Raw genomic sequence first — 21,149 nt, 5'->3', positions numbered from 1 at the left:
GGTTACATTTGAAAAATTAATTTTTGAGTCGCTGCAGCTTTGAGGTTATGTTCAAGGTCAAATCCAAGGTCACCATTGGATTCCCCGTTCCATACTTTTGGGACACCCTGTATAACATGATAAAAAAATTTCAACTTTCCTTGAAAAAATACACGCTCGTAGACACGTATATATACATGCATTAATCAATATCAGATTTGAAAACATGCATGATAGTGCGTAGAGTCTCGCGACGTATACGCATAGACAGCACATACGTATTCTATGTATTATCGTATATGCATAAGTAAGAGAGATTTGATTTGGTTTATTTGATTCGGAGCTCGGGGTAGAACCCCATTCGGCCCACATAGCAATATATATGTGGCATTTCACGTCAACTCTCCCAGTGCCGCGCGGCGGGGCAAAATTAAGTCAAATCATACAATTTATAAATCGCTGTAAAAGTACTAAAATGCACGATAGATACTGTGGATTGAATAATCTCGTTGAAGGGTTAAACACTGCTCTTGATATCTTTAAATATACAAAGGAAAATATCACAGTGCACTCTTTTCATAACTACTCTTTTCATAACTACATAGTATGTCCACGACAAAGCGGACACATTTTCCGATCAAATTAAAAATAGTTAGAGACATTATTGATTCTATGTTATTTACATCAAATTAAAGGGAATCGTATGAAATTTATAAAATGACACTGATATAAGAGATAAGAAGCAAAGTTTTCAATAAATAATCGATGAAAGTTACATGTGAAAAAAAAAATTTAGAAAAAGGATCAAAAATTTTTTTAGGAAGCTAATTTTTTTCGACGGTGTTTGCGCAATAAATATCAACGAAAACTATCATCGCTTCTCCAAAATAATTTATTTTCAGTGTCTTGAAAAGTTAATTTTACACTACAGCGTTCAGCACAAAACGTCCTTAGCAACGCCGGCCAACAATGAGCCACTTCCCCGCCAAATGCTCTTTGGCTTTGGAATTATGAAATAATCAAATAGAGTCAATTAAAATTGATAAGAAGGCCTGTCTTTCCCATCGAATGCTGATTCAAAAATTATCCATCTCTATTAATGTTTAATTTTTTTTTCCGAACGAAAAACATCCATCAGTGACAACGTTAAGGGCTAACAGGGGGCTTAATTATTTATCATTTTTCAATTACAGTATTAGGCTGTAAAAGTAAAAAAAATGTTTTTTTTCAATAACACAAATGATAACCCTTTTCAATAGCCTATTTGAAAGTATTTTGTCAAGTTAGATACTTAGAAACAATTGAGTACAATAATAATGAGGGTATTGGTCATCAACGCAAGCTATACGCATATCTAAGCTACCTGTCGCAGAAATCCAAGATCAAGCATTCAGCTAAAGGAGCCTATGTAGTTTCATTTTGTTCGTTAGCCAATTGGCCATGGTCGCAACCAAAAGCTAGCCATAAGATGAACTGTAGCTACTCCTGTGTACAATTCTCTAGAATTTAGTATTCATTTTTTATCATTTTCCATAAATCAATTTCACTTTGCTATACGTACAAGTAGCTACAGTTCATGGGTCATGGAAAACCAATTTTAAACATAAATCTTGCTCTCGTTGGTCGGTCGAGGCAGGCGCAACCAAAGTCGTTGCCGTCATGGGCATATTTTATGAGAGCGATGACACGCGGCTGTGGCAAAAACCGTTGATTCGATTTTTCGAGTAGTTGGTGAATTTTCGATATCCATGGGTCATGCAAAACCGATTTTAAACAATAAATTTTATCTCGTCGGATTATCGAAGCTTGCGTGGAAGACCACGTGGCCGTCATGGGCATATTTTATGACAGCGATGGCACGCGGATGGTGCAAATACCGTCAATTCGAATTTTTGGAATAGTTGGTAAGTTCTCGATATCCATGGGTCATGAAAAACCGATTTTAAACAAAAAACTCGTGCTTTTTACCATGTTATATATTAACATACAATGAATGATAACCGCTCTATGCAATAGGACGATATTTTGATTCGGCGATGACTTGTGCAAGTAAGTCGATATATTTCTTAAAATTTGTGTCAACTGATTTTCGTTAATGTATACGTGGTTCTTAGCAGCATATCAGTAGTGATGATGACAGGTGACGGATGAGATTGCTCCATCAAGGCTCAAGAGCTTATATACTGAGACGTGCGAGGTTTTGCGTCCTAGCCCATGCTCGGCCTGCAGTTCTATTATATATTCACAGAGGTTCCGGGTAGCCTGTCCTTGAGTATTACCTCAAAAGAGGTCGCGCCGCCACCAAGTGCGCCGCGAGCTTTGGCAGTCCAAGCTGGAAATAAGTGAGAGGGGGTCGCGAAAAAAAAACGCAAAAATGTACTTTCGCACACAAATACTCGTTTCTTTATTCAACTCCAACTTTCATGCTCATTCATCCAATCATTACTATTCTCGCGCTTCGTTTCGCTATTTCATCTCAGCTTTCCATTACTACCATCGCATCACGCCTCGGAAACAATCGATAATACGCAAGTCCAAGGGGAAAACGCGCGGGTTACAACGCTAGCCCGACGCGAGTCTCAGTCAAGTGCCGCGTACTAGCAGACGCGCGATTCGGTCACACACGACCAAGATGATACGCGCTATCTCGCTTGCTCTCGCACGAGCGTCCAAGGCGGAAGTACTGCTTTGCAAGATGGCCACGCACAGGCCTGAAACGCGACACGTGGACTCGAACCATGTCTTGAAGGGCCAAGGTACTCGTTACAATTACTCCGATTTTCACGACTATTACACACAATTCTACACCACGAAATACTTCCTATTTTCTCTCATACATTTACACTACGCGCTCTCACAAACACTCTCACACATCCGCTCGACCGACCAAGTCTACTACAATCTACGACCTTAACTTCGCTCCTATCCCTTGGCCTTCGTTCCTCTATTTCGTCTTCCACTGTCTCCTTTTCATTGCATTTTTCGAAACTCAAAAATTTTGATTTTGAACTGAGATACAGATATTTTCGTGAGTATTTTTTGTATACTTTACGTGTTCAAATTTTTCCTTTTTTTTTGTTTTCTCTCGAGTAGTATTTATTTTCAGTTGTCATAATTTTCAGAAGGTACTGAGACGAGCTACAGCGAGAGACTGTAATATTCTCGATAATAAAATCCAAATCTAGCAGAAGTTCATTGATTTAATCATTTTGCAGGTCAATTTAGCAGAGCTTTGGTGGTGCTTCGTTGGTTGTTCAAAAATGAATGACAATGCTGTGAAGGACCACGCTCAATTTATACTCGCAAGGGTGTTAGCAGCCCGAGATAGCAAAGAAGAGTAGCCAATGGTCAGGTGATCAGGCCACCGATTCATAAGGTTAACATGCCTTATTAATGTCATTTTCATATAGACAGACAGGTGTGCCAGTACTCGGAAAAAACCCAACTCGATGGAGCCGAGTTTTTTCGAATTATGCGAGTGCAAGATTCGAAAGAGGTGTACTTGAACTCAGCTCCGTTGAATCGAATTTTTTTTCGAGTACTCACACACCCCTAGTAGATAGCAAAGGGAAGGGCTGATAGTCGTACAGTGAGTGGAGTTTCGGCTATGTTAATGCTACTGCAGAGTCGTCCAAGGCTTTGGGCCGCAATTGAACGTGTGCCCAGTGGCACTGTTCCAGCTATTGATAACCCTACAGTTCCGTACATTCTTCGTGGCAGTATGTGGAGCTTGACTGTGTTGTATGGCTTGATGGCGTTATTTGATTTATTACACTGATTGGTACAGGTTTCGCAGTGGCTTCTTCCTTTCAAACTATTGATGTGTTCGTGCCTACATCCTTCTCTATCGACTCTCGGTCTTACCTCCATTCGGTAAAGTTGTGTTCACTACTGGCTGCACGTGTGTCTCAGTTTTGTAGGTTGGCTTTGTGCATGTGTTGTGCTAACTGGGTGGTCCATACATGCCATAGGATATCGTTAATAATGCAGTAAATAATTGATTGTTTAGTGGCTCCAAATAATATGACAATATAAAGCAAAATAAATATTGAATATTATTTTACCCCAAAATAAGTTTCAAAGGGTGTTGGATGTTCCCATCTAAGTGAGCAAGCGAGTCGCTCACGTAGGGGGCCCGTAAGGAGGGGGCAACGCTCGCGGCCCTGCTCGCAAGGCTCAGTTGTATAGAGCAAACGAAGCGTGAGAGTCTGGCCTCCGCTCCAATTTGTTTCACAGTACTACACCACCTTTTCTTTTGTTGTTAAATGAAGCCAAGTATTTTGTTAATTATTCGGGAGTGTTTATTTATTTAAAAATCCTGCTCATAAGCGTTCGTAGACATACTCGCGACGCGTACAAGCAAACAAAGGGATATACCTAGTTAAAGTGATATAATATTAGTAGTTGCAAGATATTTTTTTACGCTTTTTTCGGGAAGTAGTATTTTTTCCGAAAATAGCCCTCTTATCGTAATATTCCAAAAGAACTGATTGACGTTCAGGATCCAGGTTGCTACTGCGGGAAAAATATTTGAGCTTCTGTAAAGCGTTCTATAAGCCAAATATTCCAAAAATTGGAATTCAATGTTTAAAAATCTAAAATAAAAGTGGTACAGTCGTCCCTCTTTATACGCGAGAGTTCGGTTAAAAAAAGTATGGCGAATAAAGAAACCGCGCATACGGAGACCAACTTCTTATGGGAAACAAGGGGTTACATTATAAGTCACTCAACATGATGTGGCCGTAGGTGTATAAATAAGGTGTAGGCGCACTGGTATAATTAAATTTATATTTATTGCATAGATCACCATACATGTGTAGCGGAGGTCAGTACCAGACTGAATTCGCCACGTACTCGCTTACTCGCTAGCGCTACTGGAGCGCCAATATGAAAAAGTCCATTGTCTCGCATACATGCATACACGTACACAACACTTCTCCTCCCTTAGATGGTCGCAGGGTATTATGGTAATATTATTCCCGTATCTCTAAATAAAGAAAACAGTTACCATTGTTGTAGTATTATTGACAGTGGATCAGAAAATTGTTATGAATATTTAATTTAATCAGATATAAATAGAATTTAAATTTAGTTTACATATCTAGTAGAATTCTAGATTCATTTCAATAATAGTAGGATTTCAATTAATTTTTAGAATTTTAAATAATTTTTAAGATTTTAAATAATGATAACTTTAGGATTGATTAAGTAATAAGAACTTTAGAATTAATCTAGGTAATAGAGAAAACAAAAGGTATGTAGCCTCTTTTCTTCCATGAACTAGGTGCAGCAGTATCGGTCGGGTGCCTTGCGTTGTCTCCGCGGTCTTGGCTCTCGGTTGGTTGACTGATCTTTAAGATCTTCTCTCTCCTCTTTTTCAACTGCCACCTGCGGTTCCGCGTGTACCTTTTGAGGTGTTTTCTTCGATGCCCTCTCTTTTTTTTCGTCTGTTTTCTGAGGGGTTGCAGCTGATTCTTCGGGTGTTCCAGATTGAGGTGCATCGCGCGTTTCTTGATCTGGGGATTCACATCCATCATCCTCGAGAATATAGCTTTCGTCGATTTGGGTCGCGGAGTCGGCTCTGCTTGACGTATCAGAGTAAACAGGCTTTTCTGATTCATCTGTGAACAACTGGTTGACGCTTCTTGTGTGCAAAGCTCCTTCTTCGTCTTCGACTGTATAAAGTCGGGCCCCAAGTTTTTCACAGATTTTGCCCTTCGACCATTTAGGTTTATTTTTTCTATAATCTCTGAAGCGGACGGTGTGATTTTCCTCGAAGCTTCTTGAATAATTTTTCTTTGCTTCAGCCATCTTTTCCCCAAAATTTTTGTGAGGACGAAGCTGATCCAGTGGAGTACGAACTTGAAGGTGCTTATAGAAGATCTTAGCCGGAGTTTCTTCTGCTTGTACGCTTGATCCTGTGCGCATAGCGAAAAGCACTCGTGCGAGGCGTACTCTTGTTTGGCACACGTCTGCGTGCTTTTTCCACAAACTTTTAAATGTACGCACTGTACGTTCAGCTACCCCGTTGGACGATGGATGGAATGGTGGCAAATTCATGAATTTCACTCCATTATTTGATAAAAATTCCATGAATTCTCTTGATTTAAACTGTGTACCATTGTCGGTGACTACTAGTGAAGGAACTCCGAAGTCTGCGAATATTGCTCGCACAGTCATTATCAGCTCAGCAGCTGACATCGAAGATACATGCTTTATAATCGGAAATTTGGAAAGTGTGTCTATGACAATTAGAAACACTTCTCCATTTACTGGGCCTGCATAGTCCATGTGTACTCTTTCCCAAGCAGAAGTCGCAATTGGCCACGAACGTGGTGAAGCTGCAGGTGGGTTGTCCCGATTTTCTTGACATGTATTACAGCTTCGAACTGTGCTCTCAACATCTTTACACAGCCCAGGCCACCAAACGTAAGCACGTGCAACGTTTTTGATGCGTACAATGCCGTGATGTGTAGCATGAATTGCCGTCAGTACACGATGTTGCAGCGCTTTCGGTACAATTACCTTGTCGCCTCGCAGTAGACAGTTACGCTGAATTGATATTTCATCACGTATAGTCCAATATGGTTTATAATCTGGCGAGACTTTCGCTGGCCATTCGGACTGTACATACTTGACGATGATTCTTAGTATTGCGTCTTGACTGGTTGCCACTGCAACGTCTGACCAATTGACAGGGCCATCTGTCACTTCGAGAAGGTGAATTCCTGTAGGCTCGGGAAACTGATCGTCAGGGTGGTGCGGCAGTGGCAACCGGGATAGGGCATCGACGTTACCATGCTGCTTTCCCTGTCGGTAGACAAAACGATAATCGTACGCTCCTAGCATAAGTGACCAGCGAAGCATCCTCGGTGACAGATGCTCTGGCGTTGGAGCTCCTTGCTTGAACACGCCCAAGAGCGGCTTATGATCTGTGATAAACAGAACGTTAGATCTGCCATAAATGTATTTATGGAATTTTCGTACACCGAAAATAATTGAGAGCGCTTCTGTGTCGATTTGAGCATAATTCCTTTTAGTAGGCGACAGTGTCCGAGAGGCGCAGTAGATGGGCTTCTCTGTGCCGTCGTCCATGAGATGCGAAAGCACCGCAGCTACTCCGTACGGCGAGGCGTCTCCCGACAGGACCAGCCGATCCTTGCCGTTGTAATGGGTAAGTATGGGTTGGCTGGTGAACCTGTCCTTGATGATCTTCAAGGCTGCCTCGTGTTTGTCGGTCCACGCCCACTCGGTGTCCTTGTTGAGCAATTTGTATAATGGTTCGAACGTGGTGGCTCGATTAGGCAGGAACCGATCGTAAAAATTGATTAGTCCAAGCAACGCTTGCAATTCGGTTTTGTTTTGCGGAGCTGGAGCTTTGCGCACTGCATCTATTTTGTCCGGCAAGGGGTATATACCACTCGCATCGATTTTATGTCCAAGGAACTCCACCTGATGCGCAAAGAATTCGCATTTGGACTGCTTTATTTTAAGCCCATGCTTGTGTAAGATGTCTAAGACACGCGTCAATTTCTCGGCGTGCTCCTGCACTAAACTGCTAGCGACGAGTATATCGTCGATCAACACTGCGACTCCATCGACGCGCGCCAGCAAACCTTCAATTAAGCGTTGAAATATACCTGGTGCCGCTGATATCCCGAAGGGTAATCTCTTGACAGCAAATAGGCCTTTAATTGTGTTGATTGCTAGAAGGTGAGATACTTCTTCATCGATGCGTAGCTGTGTAAAAGCCTGGTCCAAATCCAACTTGGAGAAAATAGTGTCGCCTGATAACTTGACGAATAAATCATCCAGCGTTGGCAACAGGTAACGATCAGGGTTCAGTACTCGATTTACTGTGGCCTTGTAGTCGCCACACAATCGTAGTGTTCCGTCACGCTTCGTTATGACGACGACTGGTGTAGCCCACTTGGAGTAAGATATAGGCACTAGCACTAGCACTAGTCTTCCAGGCGCTGTAGCTCATCTGCGACTTTATTTTGCAGTGCGTATGGAACTGGTCGACTGCGCAGATAGATAGGTGCTGCAGTGCGATCAAATTCCAATTTAATCTCCGGACCCTTGAATTCGCCAAGGTCACGGTTCTCTTCTATCAAGGCTGCACGAGTGTAGTCCCTGTACTGAAAGCCCAAGCGGCTTGAACCAATTTCGCCCCAATAAGCCCTGATCTTTGCATCCAGCCACGATGGTTAATGGTAGTATGGTTTTTATGCCATGGTAGCTCACGGAGACATTCTTTTTTGCCAAGTATTTGTATGTCAGTGCCCTGGAAGCAGTCCAGTCTGAACTCGGTAATCTGATCTAATCTGCAGGGAGGACCCCAGAGTCTTGTATATGTATTGATGTGCATCACTGCAACAGCAGCTTCTGAGTCCACCTCCATGCACAGATTTTGCCCGTCAAGCTGCACTGAAATCAGAATTGCTGGTGGAATTGCCGTAGTTTGCTTATTATTAGCTAGGCTAGAATGTAGCTGAAACAATCCTAAATGCCTGTACTGGTCCTCAGACAGCTGTAAGGTCCTGTAGTGATCCTCGTGCGGTGTATCCTGGCTGGCTGTGACCTGATGTGCAGCTGCTGCTGGTGTACTCGTAATGGTTGGGGTGGCACCATCTCTATGCTCTGTAGCATTGGTATTGCTCCGCTTCTTGTTCCTTTTCTTTGCACTATTACCTTGAGCGGCTTGGCACACCGTAGCAACGTTCCCAAATTTAGTGCAGCATGTGCAATATAACGAGGTTGGCTCCATAGTACACTGAGGCACGATGTGATCGCCTCCGCATCGAATACACTTTTTCCCATTGCCGTCCGGCTACTTGTTTAATTTTGCCTGTAGTTGCAAAATTTCCTTGGCCTGAATCTCATTGAGCGTATGGACGTTCGAGCCGTTTGCTGTCTGCTGCACATATGTACTTGAAGCTCCCATCTCTTGCATGTGCGAGAGAGCCGTCTCTGCTCTGCTCGCAGCTTCAATGGTGTTGATCAAGTTCAATTTTTCCATCTGCAACAATCGAGTGCGTACCGCATTGTCGCGCAGCCCACAGACTAGCTGATTTCGAATCATCTTCTCCAGAATAGTGCCAAAGTTGCAGTCCGACGCCAATCTACGCAGCTCGGCAACGAATTCCGCAATTTTTTGTCCCAACTTTTGCGTACAGTTGTGAAATCTGTAGTACGCGGCGACTTCATTGACTTGAGGGTGAAAATGTGAGGTTAGCAACGCTATTATATCCTCGTACGCAACTTCGTCGACTGCTCGTGGATGCAGCAGGTTACAGGCTAGGTGGTACATTTCATCGCCGCAGCACGTGAAAAAGTATGCTCGTTTCAGTACCTCGTCAGTGACGCGCATTGCCGTGAAGTTGAAATTTAGTAGCAACACCCATCGGGGCCACTCTGTAGGCCGTGAAATGTCGAACGGCTTGATGCTTATGGAAGTCGCTACGACAGGTGGCGCTGCCGGAACCGGAATCGTCGTCGTCGTCGTCGTCGAATCCGTCGTATTTGTCGGCGGTGGTGTTCCATCTCCCGCCATGTTGATTTTTCACAAGAATGCGGTGCACGTTGCTATGGCTCAATGTACTTTTTAAACCACGCAATTGGGAGCTGAGCGAATTGAAATTTTTGTTGCACCAATAATGCCGCGATGTATCACGACAACGTGCACCAGAGAACTCTCACACTCGCGACGTGTATTTGTATAATCACTGTAGTGTGGTAATGGGCATAACCTCACTCTACTGACCTCGTGCACGGACTGCAATGGGTGATATTGAATTGTAGTAACACTCGCGTATCAGCTTTTTTATATTTGCCACGTAGATCCCATCCTCGTCGCCAAAATGATGTGGCCGTAGGTGTATAAATAAGGTGTAGGCGCACTGGTATAATTAAATTTATATTTATTGCATAGATCACCATACAGGTGTAGCGGAGGTCAGTGCCAGACTGAATTCGCCACGTACTCGCTTACTCGCTAGCGCTACTGGAGCGCCAATATGAAAAAGTCCACTGTATCGCATACATGCATACGCGTACACAACACAACATTTTCACCTTTTTCAAATGGAATACAAATTTTTTTTCTGAAATCTCGCCATGTTATTGGCAAATAGATCTATTTATTTTGCAGAAAATCAGTTCTACGACTTCGCTTAATTTTTTGACGATGATCCTTGTAAAGATTCTCATAAATTTTGATAGCTAAATCGCATGAATGCTTAAAACTCAAGCCACGAGTCATCACCGGATTTTGACTAAGAGCCTCCTCAATTGCATTTTGAATTAGAGCAATGATTTTGACTATAGATTTAGAGTAAAATTTTTTCGCTATTATCCCTTTTTGCTTGCACAGATGATTCGCTAATTTCAAATTTTCTCCCAACGACGGCAACTTTCTCACCTTGCTTGAGAAGATTTATAATTTTGACTTTGTCGGCAATATTCTGAACTTTCCTGCATTTTTTATTAATCGCGGGATTCTGTTTTGATGGAGGCATGACTTTAAGAGAGTTTAAATATAAAGCGACAAATAATGCGACGAATGCGGTTTAATTTATGGTTATATTTTCTTGAATAAAAAAAAAAGAAAATCACTCGCAAATCCGCGTAAAGCGAGGGAGAGTCCACGTAAAAGGAGGGACCGGAAAAAAGCACCAAAGCGCGGCAAGTCAAACCCGCTTATAAGAAAGCCGCGTATAAGGAGGGACGGCTGTTCAAGCAATGAAAATATAGGAAGGCTTCATCATAGATTATGGCTGTGGTAGCTTGGCTTCAACAAACTAAATGATACAACATTGGGGTCTCAAAAGCGATTTTTGCAATGGGAATCCTACACGATGGAAGGTTTGCACACAAGATAAAAAAGACCCTCCGGATTACGATGAAAAAATTGACATTACGCACGATTTTTCACAAGGAGTTCTTGATCTAAAAACCGAATTACAGCTCGAGAAAGAAAAACACGATGAGTACAATCAAAACGTTGCCGTGATTCGTGAATCACTTGAAGCTATGGACAGAATGCGGGCAGAGCTTGAACAAAAGTTGCAGGAAACGGAACGAATTCGCGCACAAATATTAACTGCACAGAGTAAAATACGTAACAGAGAGGATCGCGAACCCGACATAAGTTTTGAAACGTCAACCCCAACGCGACGTGAACCGAAGATAGATTCAAAACGCGAAATCCTTGACCAGATACGAAAATGGAATTGCCACTTCGATGGCAAAGACTTGCACACCTTTCTTGACCGCTTAGAATAGCTAAGAACGGGATGCGGTTTCACGAAAACAGACCTTTTGTACGGCATACCGGAAATACTTTGAGGTAACGCATTAGAATGGTATAGGAATTTTGCCACTGATTGCAGAGACTGGGACGCGTTCGTTAACAAATTAAGAGATTTTTACCTGTCCCCGCAAGAAAAACGTAATCTTGATAGGCAAATTACCGAACGCGTGCAGGGCCACTCAGAATCGATTGAAGAATACGTAAACACGTTAGCGACACTCATGTGGCGAAGAGGAGGCATTCCACCTTCAAAACAATTAGACATCTATTATAACATGAAAGCAGAGTTACAAATCTACATAAAAAGATCACAAATCGATACAGTAGAATCACTTATTCAAGAAGTCGAAAATTATGAGAAGCTAAAAGGAGATACTAAGAAAATAAGTATTACTAGAGAAACTCTAACGGTGGATAGCCCGAACTACCCGTACAACCGAAAATATCATTGCTGGAATTGCAAACAAAGAGGTCACTCCCGCGTTAACTGTAAAAATCCCTGCCGAAAATTCTGCTCTGTCTGCGGTAAAGACAATGTTTTGACTTGCGACTGCCACGGACCAAAAAACGAGACAGAGACCGAGAAAACGTCGACTCGAGTCTCGAAGAATCAGACGGAAGATTCTTCGTAGAATTACGAATTCGTATAAGCCGATTCTAAGCACTCGTGGACCCGGGGGCGCACAGATCTTACATAAATGAAAAAATGGCCAGTTACGGCCAAACTAGGAATTGAAAGTTCACACAGACATATCATGAGGCAAGGGTGGCTGATGGAGTCCCCAGGGAGCTTGATCAAAAAACCAGCATAGTCTGCAGAATAGCAGGAAAACAATTAAACGTCCAATTCCATGTAATGCCAGACTTGCCGCATGACTTCTTGCTTGGGATGGACACGTTAAACAAACTAAATATAAAAGTTTTCCTTAATGATAAAGAACTAAGTCAAACAAAATTACACACCGGCAATGAGATCTGTGCAGTAGCTGGAGTGCGCGAGTTCTCGGAAGTCCAAAAGCGAGAAATTAATAAATTCGTTGAGGAAGAAAAACTCTCGTTTGATAACATACAAGGTCCTACGCCAAACGCGACTTACGAGATTAAAATCTTAAAGAACACACCGATAAAACAGCGATATCGTCCGCGAAACCCCTTAATGCAAAAAATAATAGACGCCGAAGTCGAAAAGATGACCAAACAAGGAGTGATTGAGCCATCCACTAGCGCATGGAGTTCGCCGATAGTTCTAGCGAAAAAGAAACAAGGCGAATACCGTTTCTGCATCGATTTTAAAAAAATTAACGAGGTATTCAAAAAAGACGCGTACCCGCTCCCAAAGATAGAAGCTATTCTTAATAAGCTCAGAGAAGCAAAATACATTTCCACAATAGATTTGAAAAACGGTTACTGGCAGGTACCCCTCGCGGAAAACAGTAAACAATACACCGCTTTTACAGTCCCAGGCCGAGGCCTAATGCAGTTTACGGTCATGCCTTTCGGTTTACACTCCGCCCCAGCCGTTTTTCAGCGTCTAATGGATAGTATTATAACCCCCGAGTTGGAACTGAACGTCTTCTGCTACTTAGACGATATCGTGATAACATCAGAAACATACGAAAAACACAGATCCTTATTACAAGAAGTTTTCCGCAGACTAGAAGCCGCGAAACTTAAACCAAATTGGGAAAAAAGTAAATTCGGATGCGAACGGTTAAAATATCTCGGACACGTGATCGATAAAAATGGAATTCATACCGACCCGGATAAAGTTAAAGTCATCGCCGATATGCCAACACCAAAGAACTTACGAGACCTACGACGTTTCACCGGATTGATTTCGTGGTATAGACGGTTCGTAGCATCACTAGAGACTCCGTTAAATAAATTGCTACGCAAAAACGTTCGTTGGACTTGGGGCGAAACACAAGAAAAAGCATTCAACACATTAAAAGAGCATTTGATTAAAGCACCGATATTAGCTTGCCCCAACTTCAGCGACACGTTTATACTACAAACAGACGCGAGCAACGATGGCCTGGGTGCGGTACTGACCCAGAACATCGACGGAAAAGAGAGAGTCATCGCGTACGCGAGTAGGACGTTAAATAAAGCCGAAAAGAATTACTCCGCCACCGAAAAGGAATGCCTCGCGGTCAAATGGGGCATTTGGAAAATGCGAGACTACCTCGAAGGATATCACTTCGTCGTAATAACCGATCACCAAAGCCTCCGATGGCTTACGAAAATTGATAATCCTTCAGGTCGACTAGCACGGTGGGCAATTGAGCTGAATCAATGGGACTTCGAAGTGAAATACCGCAAAGGTACCGAAAATACAGTGGCCGATGCATTGTCAAGATCACCGCTAGAAATTTGTGCCGTAGACGATTTTGACAATTGGTACAGCGCGACATTTGAAAAAACCGAAAAATCACCAGACGAAAACCCAGAATATTGCATTTCGGACGTGAAATTATATAAACATATTCTACACACGTTAGATTTTAACGACACTCCCCACGCGGAACAATGGAAACTCTGCATTCCGAAAAATGCACGCCACAAGACATTACACGAATGTCATACCGACCAAACATCAGGCCATCTAGGGCTACATGAAACGTTGATAAGATTAGCTCGTTACTATTACTGGCCCGGCATATTACGAGACGGCACAAAGTTCGTGAGAAGCTGCGACAGTTGCCAAAAGTATAAACCACAAACGATGCGGCGGACAAGAGAGCACGGGAGGGACGGACCATGGTGACGCGACAAGTACCCGGCGGACCATTGGTCGAGGTTCCGCTGGGTGCAAAGAAATGCGTTATTCGCCACAAGGGCGAAAAACAACTCCTGCGACTGGACCCCAAGACTGGTGACATTAGACACGTTGGACCGCTAAGAGTACTTTCTTTTTTTATTTTTTTTGTGCTGTCTTGCATGAAAAGAGTGAAAACTCCGGTAGTTCTCACTCTCCTAACCGGGGGGGGGGGGGGGGGGNTGCCGCACGAACACTCGTCTGCTACTCGGTCAGCTGAGCGAGCCGCGGAGCAGGCAAGCGCGCCGCTGTAGGCCCCACGCATGTACTCGCGTTGCTAGGCAACGCGCGGCCCCCACCGCTGGCGCCCGCCTATATAAGCAGGTAATGCTCAGCGGTGAGGCAGATTCGGCTCTAGCCAAAGCGAACGACGCATCGTGAGCACACGAGGTGAGAAGCTCGATTCTTAATACGTGAGCACACGCATCAAGCAGTGTACGTGAGCACACGTTACACAATCATACCTTCTAGTGCGTGAGCACACGCACTCTCTCCGACTCTCGTGGGCACACGTGAGCATCCCCGACCCGATCCCAGTACCGTTCCTCCGTTCCTCACCGACCGACCCGGGGCTGCTTATGTGTGACACTTGTTCCGATAGATAGATACTTATATGAAACGACACTCACTTTGTTCCAGGTACCGACTGTCCGGTCCTATCCGACCAACGGGTAATCCGACGCACCTGTGTCCGGTCCTATCCGACCAACGGGTAATCCGACGCACCTGTGTCCGCTTTGCCTGTCACCTACTTGCTTGGCTATCATTGATTAATCTTTGCTAATTGTTAATATTGAATAATCTTTTGTTGCTTACTAGTTTCACTCACGTGATCAAAGATATAGCTTTTCTTATTTCTTTTGCAATCAAAGTTAATACTTTTCTTTGCTTTCTGCTCTTTTTAACTGAACTCAAACCCTTTTGTTTGCTTAATTTATTTGTTATATTTGTAAATAATTAATCGTTAGTTTATTAATAAAACAACAAATACTTGTTACCGAACTTTTACGACTTATCATTATAAGCCCCCACCTGATCCCACCGTTACAAATATTTTAATGCATTTCAAAATAAAGAGAATTTAAGGTTTACATAAGGCCTTAATTCGACATTATAAAAATTTTTTAGCTCGAACAATTCAATAATTTCTGAATGATATATGGTAATTGGAACTTACAAAATGTTTTACCTTTAAGTCAGATGGAACTTCTTTCATGAAATCTTCTTTTTCTTTCAAACGATCTTCGGCTTTGCGTTCTTTTAAAGCTTTTAACAGTTTCCATTTTGAAGCACTTGCCTCAGGACTTTCTTGGGACTCACTTTTGTTTAAATTAGAATCTTTTTCCGTTACATCTTTATGTTCAGTTTCTAAATGTAAATCTTCGCGGTTAGAATTTTCCAAATCAGATGAATTGATTGTGTTTCTGTCTTTATTACTATCTGTTTTACATAATGAAAAATGCATCTTCTCAGAATCTTTGCGAAATGATTCTTCATCTTCTTCAATCGAAATAATAGCACTATCTGGGCCAGAAGTTTCCCCAGAAGATTCATCTTCAATCGATATAATTTTTTCTTCATCAATGTTTTTTTCTTCACGCACCCAAGACTGATAATCTGTTATTTTGGCAAATAAAGGTTGTGAATTTGGTAGATGGTCATTACTAGTTATTTTATGTGAATTTTCAACGATCATACTTGTACTAGAATTATATTCTTCAACAACGCAAGTTCGTAATTTTAATTCTTCAAAAACTAATGACATTCGTTCTTTTATGACTGAGTTAGGTTCTAAAGTATCATCTATAAGTACAGACTGTATTTCATTTTGTACTTCAGATAATCTTTCTAGTTCTTCAAGTTTTTTTAATTCGTAACAGTACCATTCATCTTCTGAATCAATAGATTCCTCTGTACTTTGTCTTCTTGATGATACTCGCGAAGTACTTCGATAAGAATGAGTACTTTTGTTGTCATCGTCACCTTCTCCAGCTCGAATGGATACGGATGGAATTTCAAGTGACGATTGTTGTTTGGAGGAGAATCTTACAGCTATTTGATTATTTCCTTTCAAAACATTACTATTTAAATTTTCTTGAAATGAATTATCATCGAAGGAATTTGGTTTTACTTCAGAAGTGCTTTGACTATTTTCAAAACTTGAAGAGCTTTCAAAACTTCGAGAGTTTGACCCATAATTTTCTCCCTTCTCAATAGGTAAGTGCGAATCAATGTTATTATTATTCGATTCTGACGAGTACTGTTTTCTTCTGTACTTACCGAGAGCTCTGGATACAGCAAACTCCATTGTTGTACTACTTTTTAAATGAGAAGGTTGTATCGATTGATTTTCAGAATTTTCATCTACATCTAATGACTTTCTAATATCTCCGACTGTAGCAAAAATTATATCATCTTGATTACATGGAGGTTTTTTTTCTATAAAATTTTCAAATTGTTGTTTTTCGTTGTTTTCCATCAAATTCAAATAATTTTCGTCATTAGATTGATCTAATTTTGATTCTGTTGAGCGAAACTGATCACAAACGAAAGTTTTTTCTTCAATGATAGCTTGGTGTTCTTGATCAAAACTCGTTTGCTTGACTAACAATTTAGTATTATCATATTCTGGTGTTCGTTTATCTTTATTCAACTTTAAGAGTTGATTTGATTCGGAATTTTTTTGAAATGCTAACATATTCATACATTTTTCAGGTTCTGCTTTTTTATTGTCAATCATTACAGAATTTTTGGGATATTCAGGATACGGATCTAATTGTGGTTGTTCAAGTGTTAACAAAGCTTGAGAATGATAAGGAAATTTGGCTTTTTGTATAATACCTGAAACACTTGTAACTAAATTTTTTTTTCTTTTCTGAATACCTTGTTTCTTTTTATTTCTTTTCTTTATCGGGATGATTTTGGATATTGGCTTAATTCCTATTGTATTTGACTGAGATACGTCATGAGAAATCGTTCTTGATATCATTTGATTGCTTTGTTTTTTTGTTAAATTGAAATCATTTAACCAACTACTCATTGAAGTGACAGCTTTCTTAATTGATTGATTTCTTTTCAATTTTTTTCTATTTGTATCTGGAATTTTATCTTTTATGTCAGTGGATATACTCAAGTAACCAGATTGAGAAATAATGATATTTGGGTGATAATTTTCATATTTATCATGCTCAGCTGTTAAATTTGAATATTCTAGATCCTTTGAACTTGCCTTGTCAAATTCTAAATAATTTTCTTTTTCAATATTTAGTTGACACTCGTCATTATGTTTCAGATCAATTAAAGAGCTTGCTTTTTCATCTAAATTCAAAGAAATTTGATTTTTGTAGATTTTGATAGGACTTTGGCGCTTATTAATGCCATACGGCGGTGTCTGATCATCATCCTTAATATCAAATACTTTTTGCTTTGCAAAAAAATCATTTGAATGAATGGGATTCTTCATTTCATCATATTTCTCCTGATTCAAGTTGTGTTCTAAGTAAGAAGAACTTCTCCAAAATTCATTCGATGGATAGTAAGTCAAAGCGTCGGTAATACTATTATAAGTTGATTTCTTCAAGCTTTCTTTATTTCTTAAAGATTTGGAATCAAGTACTTGATAATCATCTTCAGAATTTATCATAGTAAAGCTCTTTTTATTTTTCTTAATTTTTTTATTAGAGTCATTTGAAAATCCAATATTATCTTCTTCTGGAGCTGGTGGAGGGACGAAATTTATAGCGTCATATGTTGTTGATAGTTTATCAACTGTCAATGATAACCTAGATCGAATAACAGATACACTATTTGAGTCAGATGCACTGTATGTATTGAATATTTCAGGAAAAGTGAAGTGTATATTATCGGAATCAACATTTTCTAGCCTTGATGGAAAAATTTTTTTATCTATAGGTGAAATAATTGAATAATTTTTATTTGATTCAGTGCTAACTTGATCGGATGAATTATCAAAGCTATCGTAAATTGTCTCTTTGCCAATCTGATTATTTTGTAAACATTTTTTTGTAGAGTACAACTTTTGTTTGCTAAACAATTGAATTTCATTCCATAATCTTTCTTCTTCACAACTTTTTTTAAAGGTATTATTCATGCTTTCGTCAATATAGTTTATATCATTATTGCATTCTTCGTTAAAACTTCGATTAGAATCGTGAGGTGCTGGGGACGGGGGTGAAGATGGCGAGAGACTATAAAAAGATTTATCACAATGAGCTAAAGATGTATAGCCTGATTTAAAGAAATTGATATTTTTCTCCTCTTTTTCTTCTTTTTCTTCATTATTATCATTGTCAGATACAATAACTTTCTCTTCCTGTTCTGTCGAAAGTATTTCTTGAGTGACTTTAAAAGGATTCTTTGGATGAAGTTCATCGTCTACTTTCTGATACGATGTATTAATTTTATGAACAGAAAAATTTATAAAATCTTTGCTACTGGTGTTAGCATACGAATCTTTATCAATAGTGAGAGACTTCGGTAAAAGTAATGATTTTTTAAAATTACTTTTATTAATATTTGTATCAAATTTGAAATGTTCAATATTTTTAGACGAGGTTTCAAAATGAGAATCGTATAGACGATTATTTTCAAATTTAAATTGTATATTTTCTGTTACTAGTTCAACGTCATTAGTATCACGATATTCTAACCGTTGATTGGTCATTTGTGTCTTAAGATCTTTTACATTATCTAATTCTAAATCTGCCTGCAATTTGTTGAAGCAAGGAATTTCTTTGTAGAGAGTTTCAAGAGAAATTTCATTGATAAAATTCAGAGTAGAAAGATAATCCAAATCTTGATCACTTATTTCAGATGTATTTCCACGGTATATTTTGTAGTCTGCTGAACTGTATATTTCTTCTTTTTTTTCGTAATTATTTTTCTTTGAGTCTCCAGAATTCATATATTCTTTGCTCGAATGTAGCGAGCTTTTATTTTCAGTATCTGCAAGATTTTTCGTTGCCGAGAAAATTTCTAAATCAATATCGGTTCTATTTTCAGAATTATCCTTATAATCATCATTATGCAATATAGTGGACATTTTGTCAGAACTTCCAAATTTAGAAACATCATCATACATATTTTTACATAATTTCTCATCGTAAAATTCATTCTTAGTACCAAACATAATATGTTTTTCTGAATATGGTACTTGAGACGATACGTGGGATGTGATACTTTCAGTAGAATCTGAAGAACAAGGAAACGATTTTAAGTAGCGTGATTTATTTAAATCTTGATACTTTGTTTTTCTAAGTCGAATGTCTGATCTAATCGAGTTTTCAATATCATGCAATTTCATTTGATCAGTTTCATTAATATTAATCATATTATTCTGCTCATGTATCAAATAATGGTCAGAAATAAGTTTTTGTATACTTCTGCTTCTCACATGATTATTCGTTGACGGACTTTTGAGATCTATTTCATTATAAAGAAAGTAATCAAGTTTTTCTAACTTTTCCCACATTTTTATACATTCTTGATTGAGTATATCAAGAATTTTCCATGCACATCTTAGTTCATATTCAATTTCATTAAGTTTAAAAACAAGCTTTTCCACAATAACATAATAAATTTGACCTGCCTCTGTCACATTATAAGTGGGAAGGACTGTTCGAGTGTCTGGACTTTTAGACAATGAATTTTTTTCGCTCGAAGACATCTTTTTTTTCATCAGATGTCAATGATAAAAAATAAGTCATCTCCGTCTCTTTATCATTAAATAGATGTACAAAATTATGTAACGTTATTCTAATTCACAATAATGATCATAAACTTTTAATTTTACACTAATCAATACTCTTGGTTTTATAAACTATTTATATAGACAACGATGAAATCATGAATCTATCGTGAGTAAGTGCGATGGCAATCAGCAAAACTGTCTGCAACAAAAAATCCAATTTTCAATTAATATATCATTTTATTAATAAATAGTATATTACTGCCCCAGGCCGGGAAAATCAGAAAAGTCTCAAGGCACGTAAAATAAGTGACCAAGGCGAAGCTGAGGTCGATTAGAACGTGCACTGGCGCTTTCTTTTTTCCTGCTAGGCCAGTATACGATTTCACATACCACGAGGCCCAATAATAGCAATATCCCGTTTAGTGCAGCAGTAGGAAAACACAACTTTTGGGCCGCTGGTATGTGAAATATATTAATAAATTTAGTTTCTTAAAATAGTTAATTACGCTGCAAGGATCATATATAATACTTTAAGTTAGCTAGCGACTGAAAAACCGAGCGCAGCGAGGGTTTCATACTACACTGTGCCAAAAAGTTCCTTACAATAGCCTGAAGAGTTTACGAGATTTTACAGTGCTATGCAAATTCACATTTATGATCTATTTTCCGAGATATATGTCACACTTTTAAGTAAAATCAACCATTCATGAATACGTAGAAGATGATAATAAGAGTGTTGTATGCAGGGGCAGATGATATTTTAAATGGCTGAAATAAAAAAATATTTTCATAGGTCTCTCTCCAACAGTAATATGGGACAAAACGCCATTGTTGCCCCAGTACCTCGCGGGAGTGACCAAAATTGTCCAATTGCTCAGTTTTCAGCTCACTTGCAAAGGCTCAAATAAAATTTAGAAAAATATACTAAATATGTGTTTCAATAGGTTTTAATCTCAGCTTTCAAGAGGTAAAGTCAAAAATGCAAAAATGTGTCTTCATAACCTAAAAAAAGGGACTTGAAGGTAAATTACACTGCGACTTGTAAAGTACAACTCCAATCGACTTTTAGAGTATAGTAACTAGATCGGAAGATCTCGCGATTTTATTTCGGAATTAGTCTTAAAAAAGTGGGTATTTTCGATTTACTCGAGTGGTTAAGGAGGAAAGAGCATTTTTTGAACGTTTTTGTGCCCTGTTGAAAAGGATTACGTAATTCAATTACATATCTCTGTATGTAATTTTTTACGTGATTGAGTGATGTAATTAGTCACATCAAAATTACGTAATTGTGATGTAACTGAGTCATGTAATTCAAATTATGTTATAAA

The 21,149-nt window shown here is 39.5% G+C and overlaps 1 protein-coding gene across 1 annotated transcript in view; it reads right to left on the bottom strand.

The window, feature by feature from the left end:
- Positions 1–21,149, bottom strand: part of LOC106651209 (putative leucine-rich repeat-containing protein DDB_G0290503) — a 165,879-nt gene that overhangs the window by 122,805 nt on the left and 21,925 nt on the right. The window contains exon 3 of the mRNA XM_023460113.1: positions 15,301–20,020. Coding sequence (XP_023315881.1) covers positions 15,301–19,809 — 4,509 coding nt within the window. The 5' untranslated portion in view covers positions 19,810–20,020. The remainder of the gene's footprint in view (positions 1–15,300; positions 20,021–21,149) is intronic.

Source organism: Trichogramma pretiosum, unplaced genomic scaffold (assembly GCF_000599845.2).
Source record: "Trichogramma pretiosum strain Unisexual culture from Peru unplaced genomic scaffold, Tpre_2.0 scaffold138, whole genome shotgun sequence".
Taxonomy (NCBI): domain Eukaryota; kingdom Metazoa; phylum Arthropoda; class Insecta; order Hymenoptera; family Trichogrammatidae; genus Trichogramma; species Trichogramma pretiosum.
This window is presented reverse-complemented; position numbering and strand designations above follow the sequence as displayed.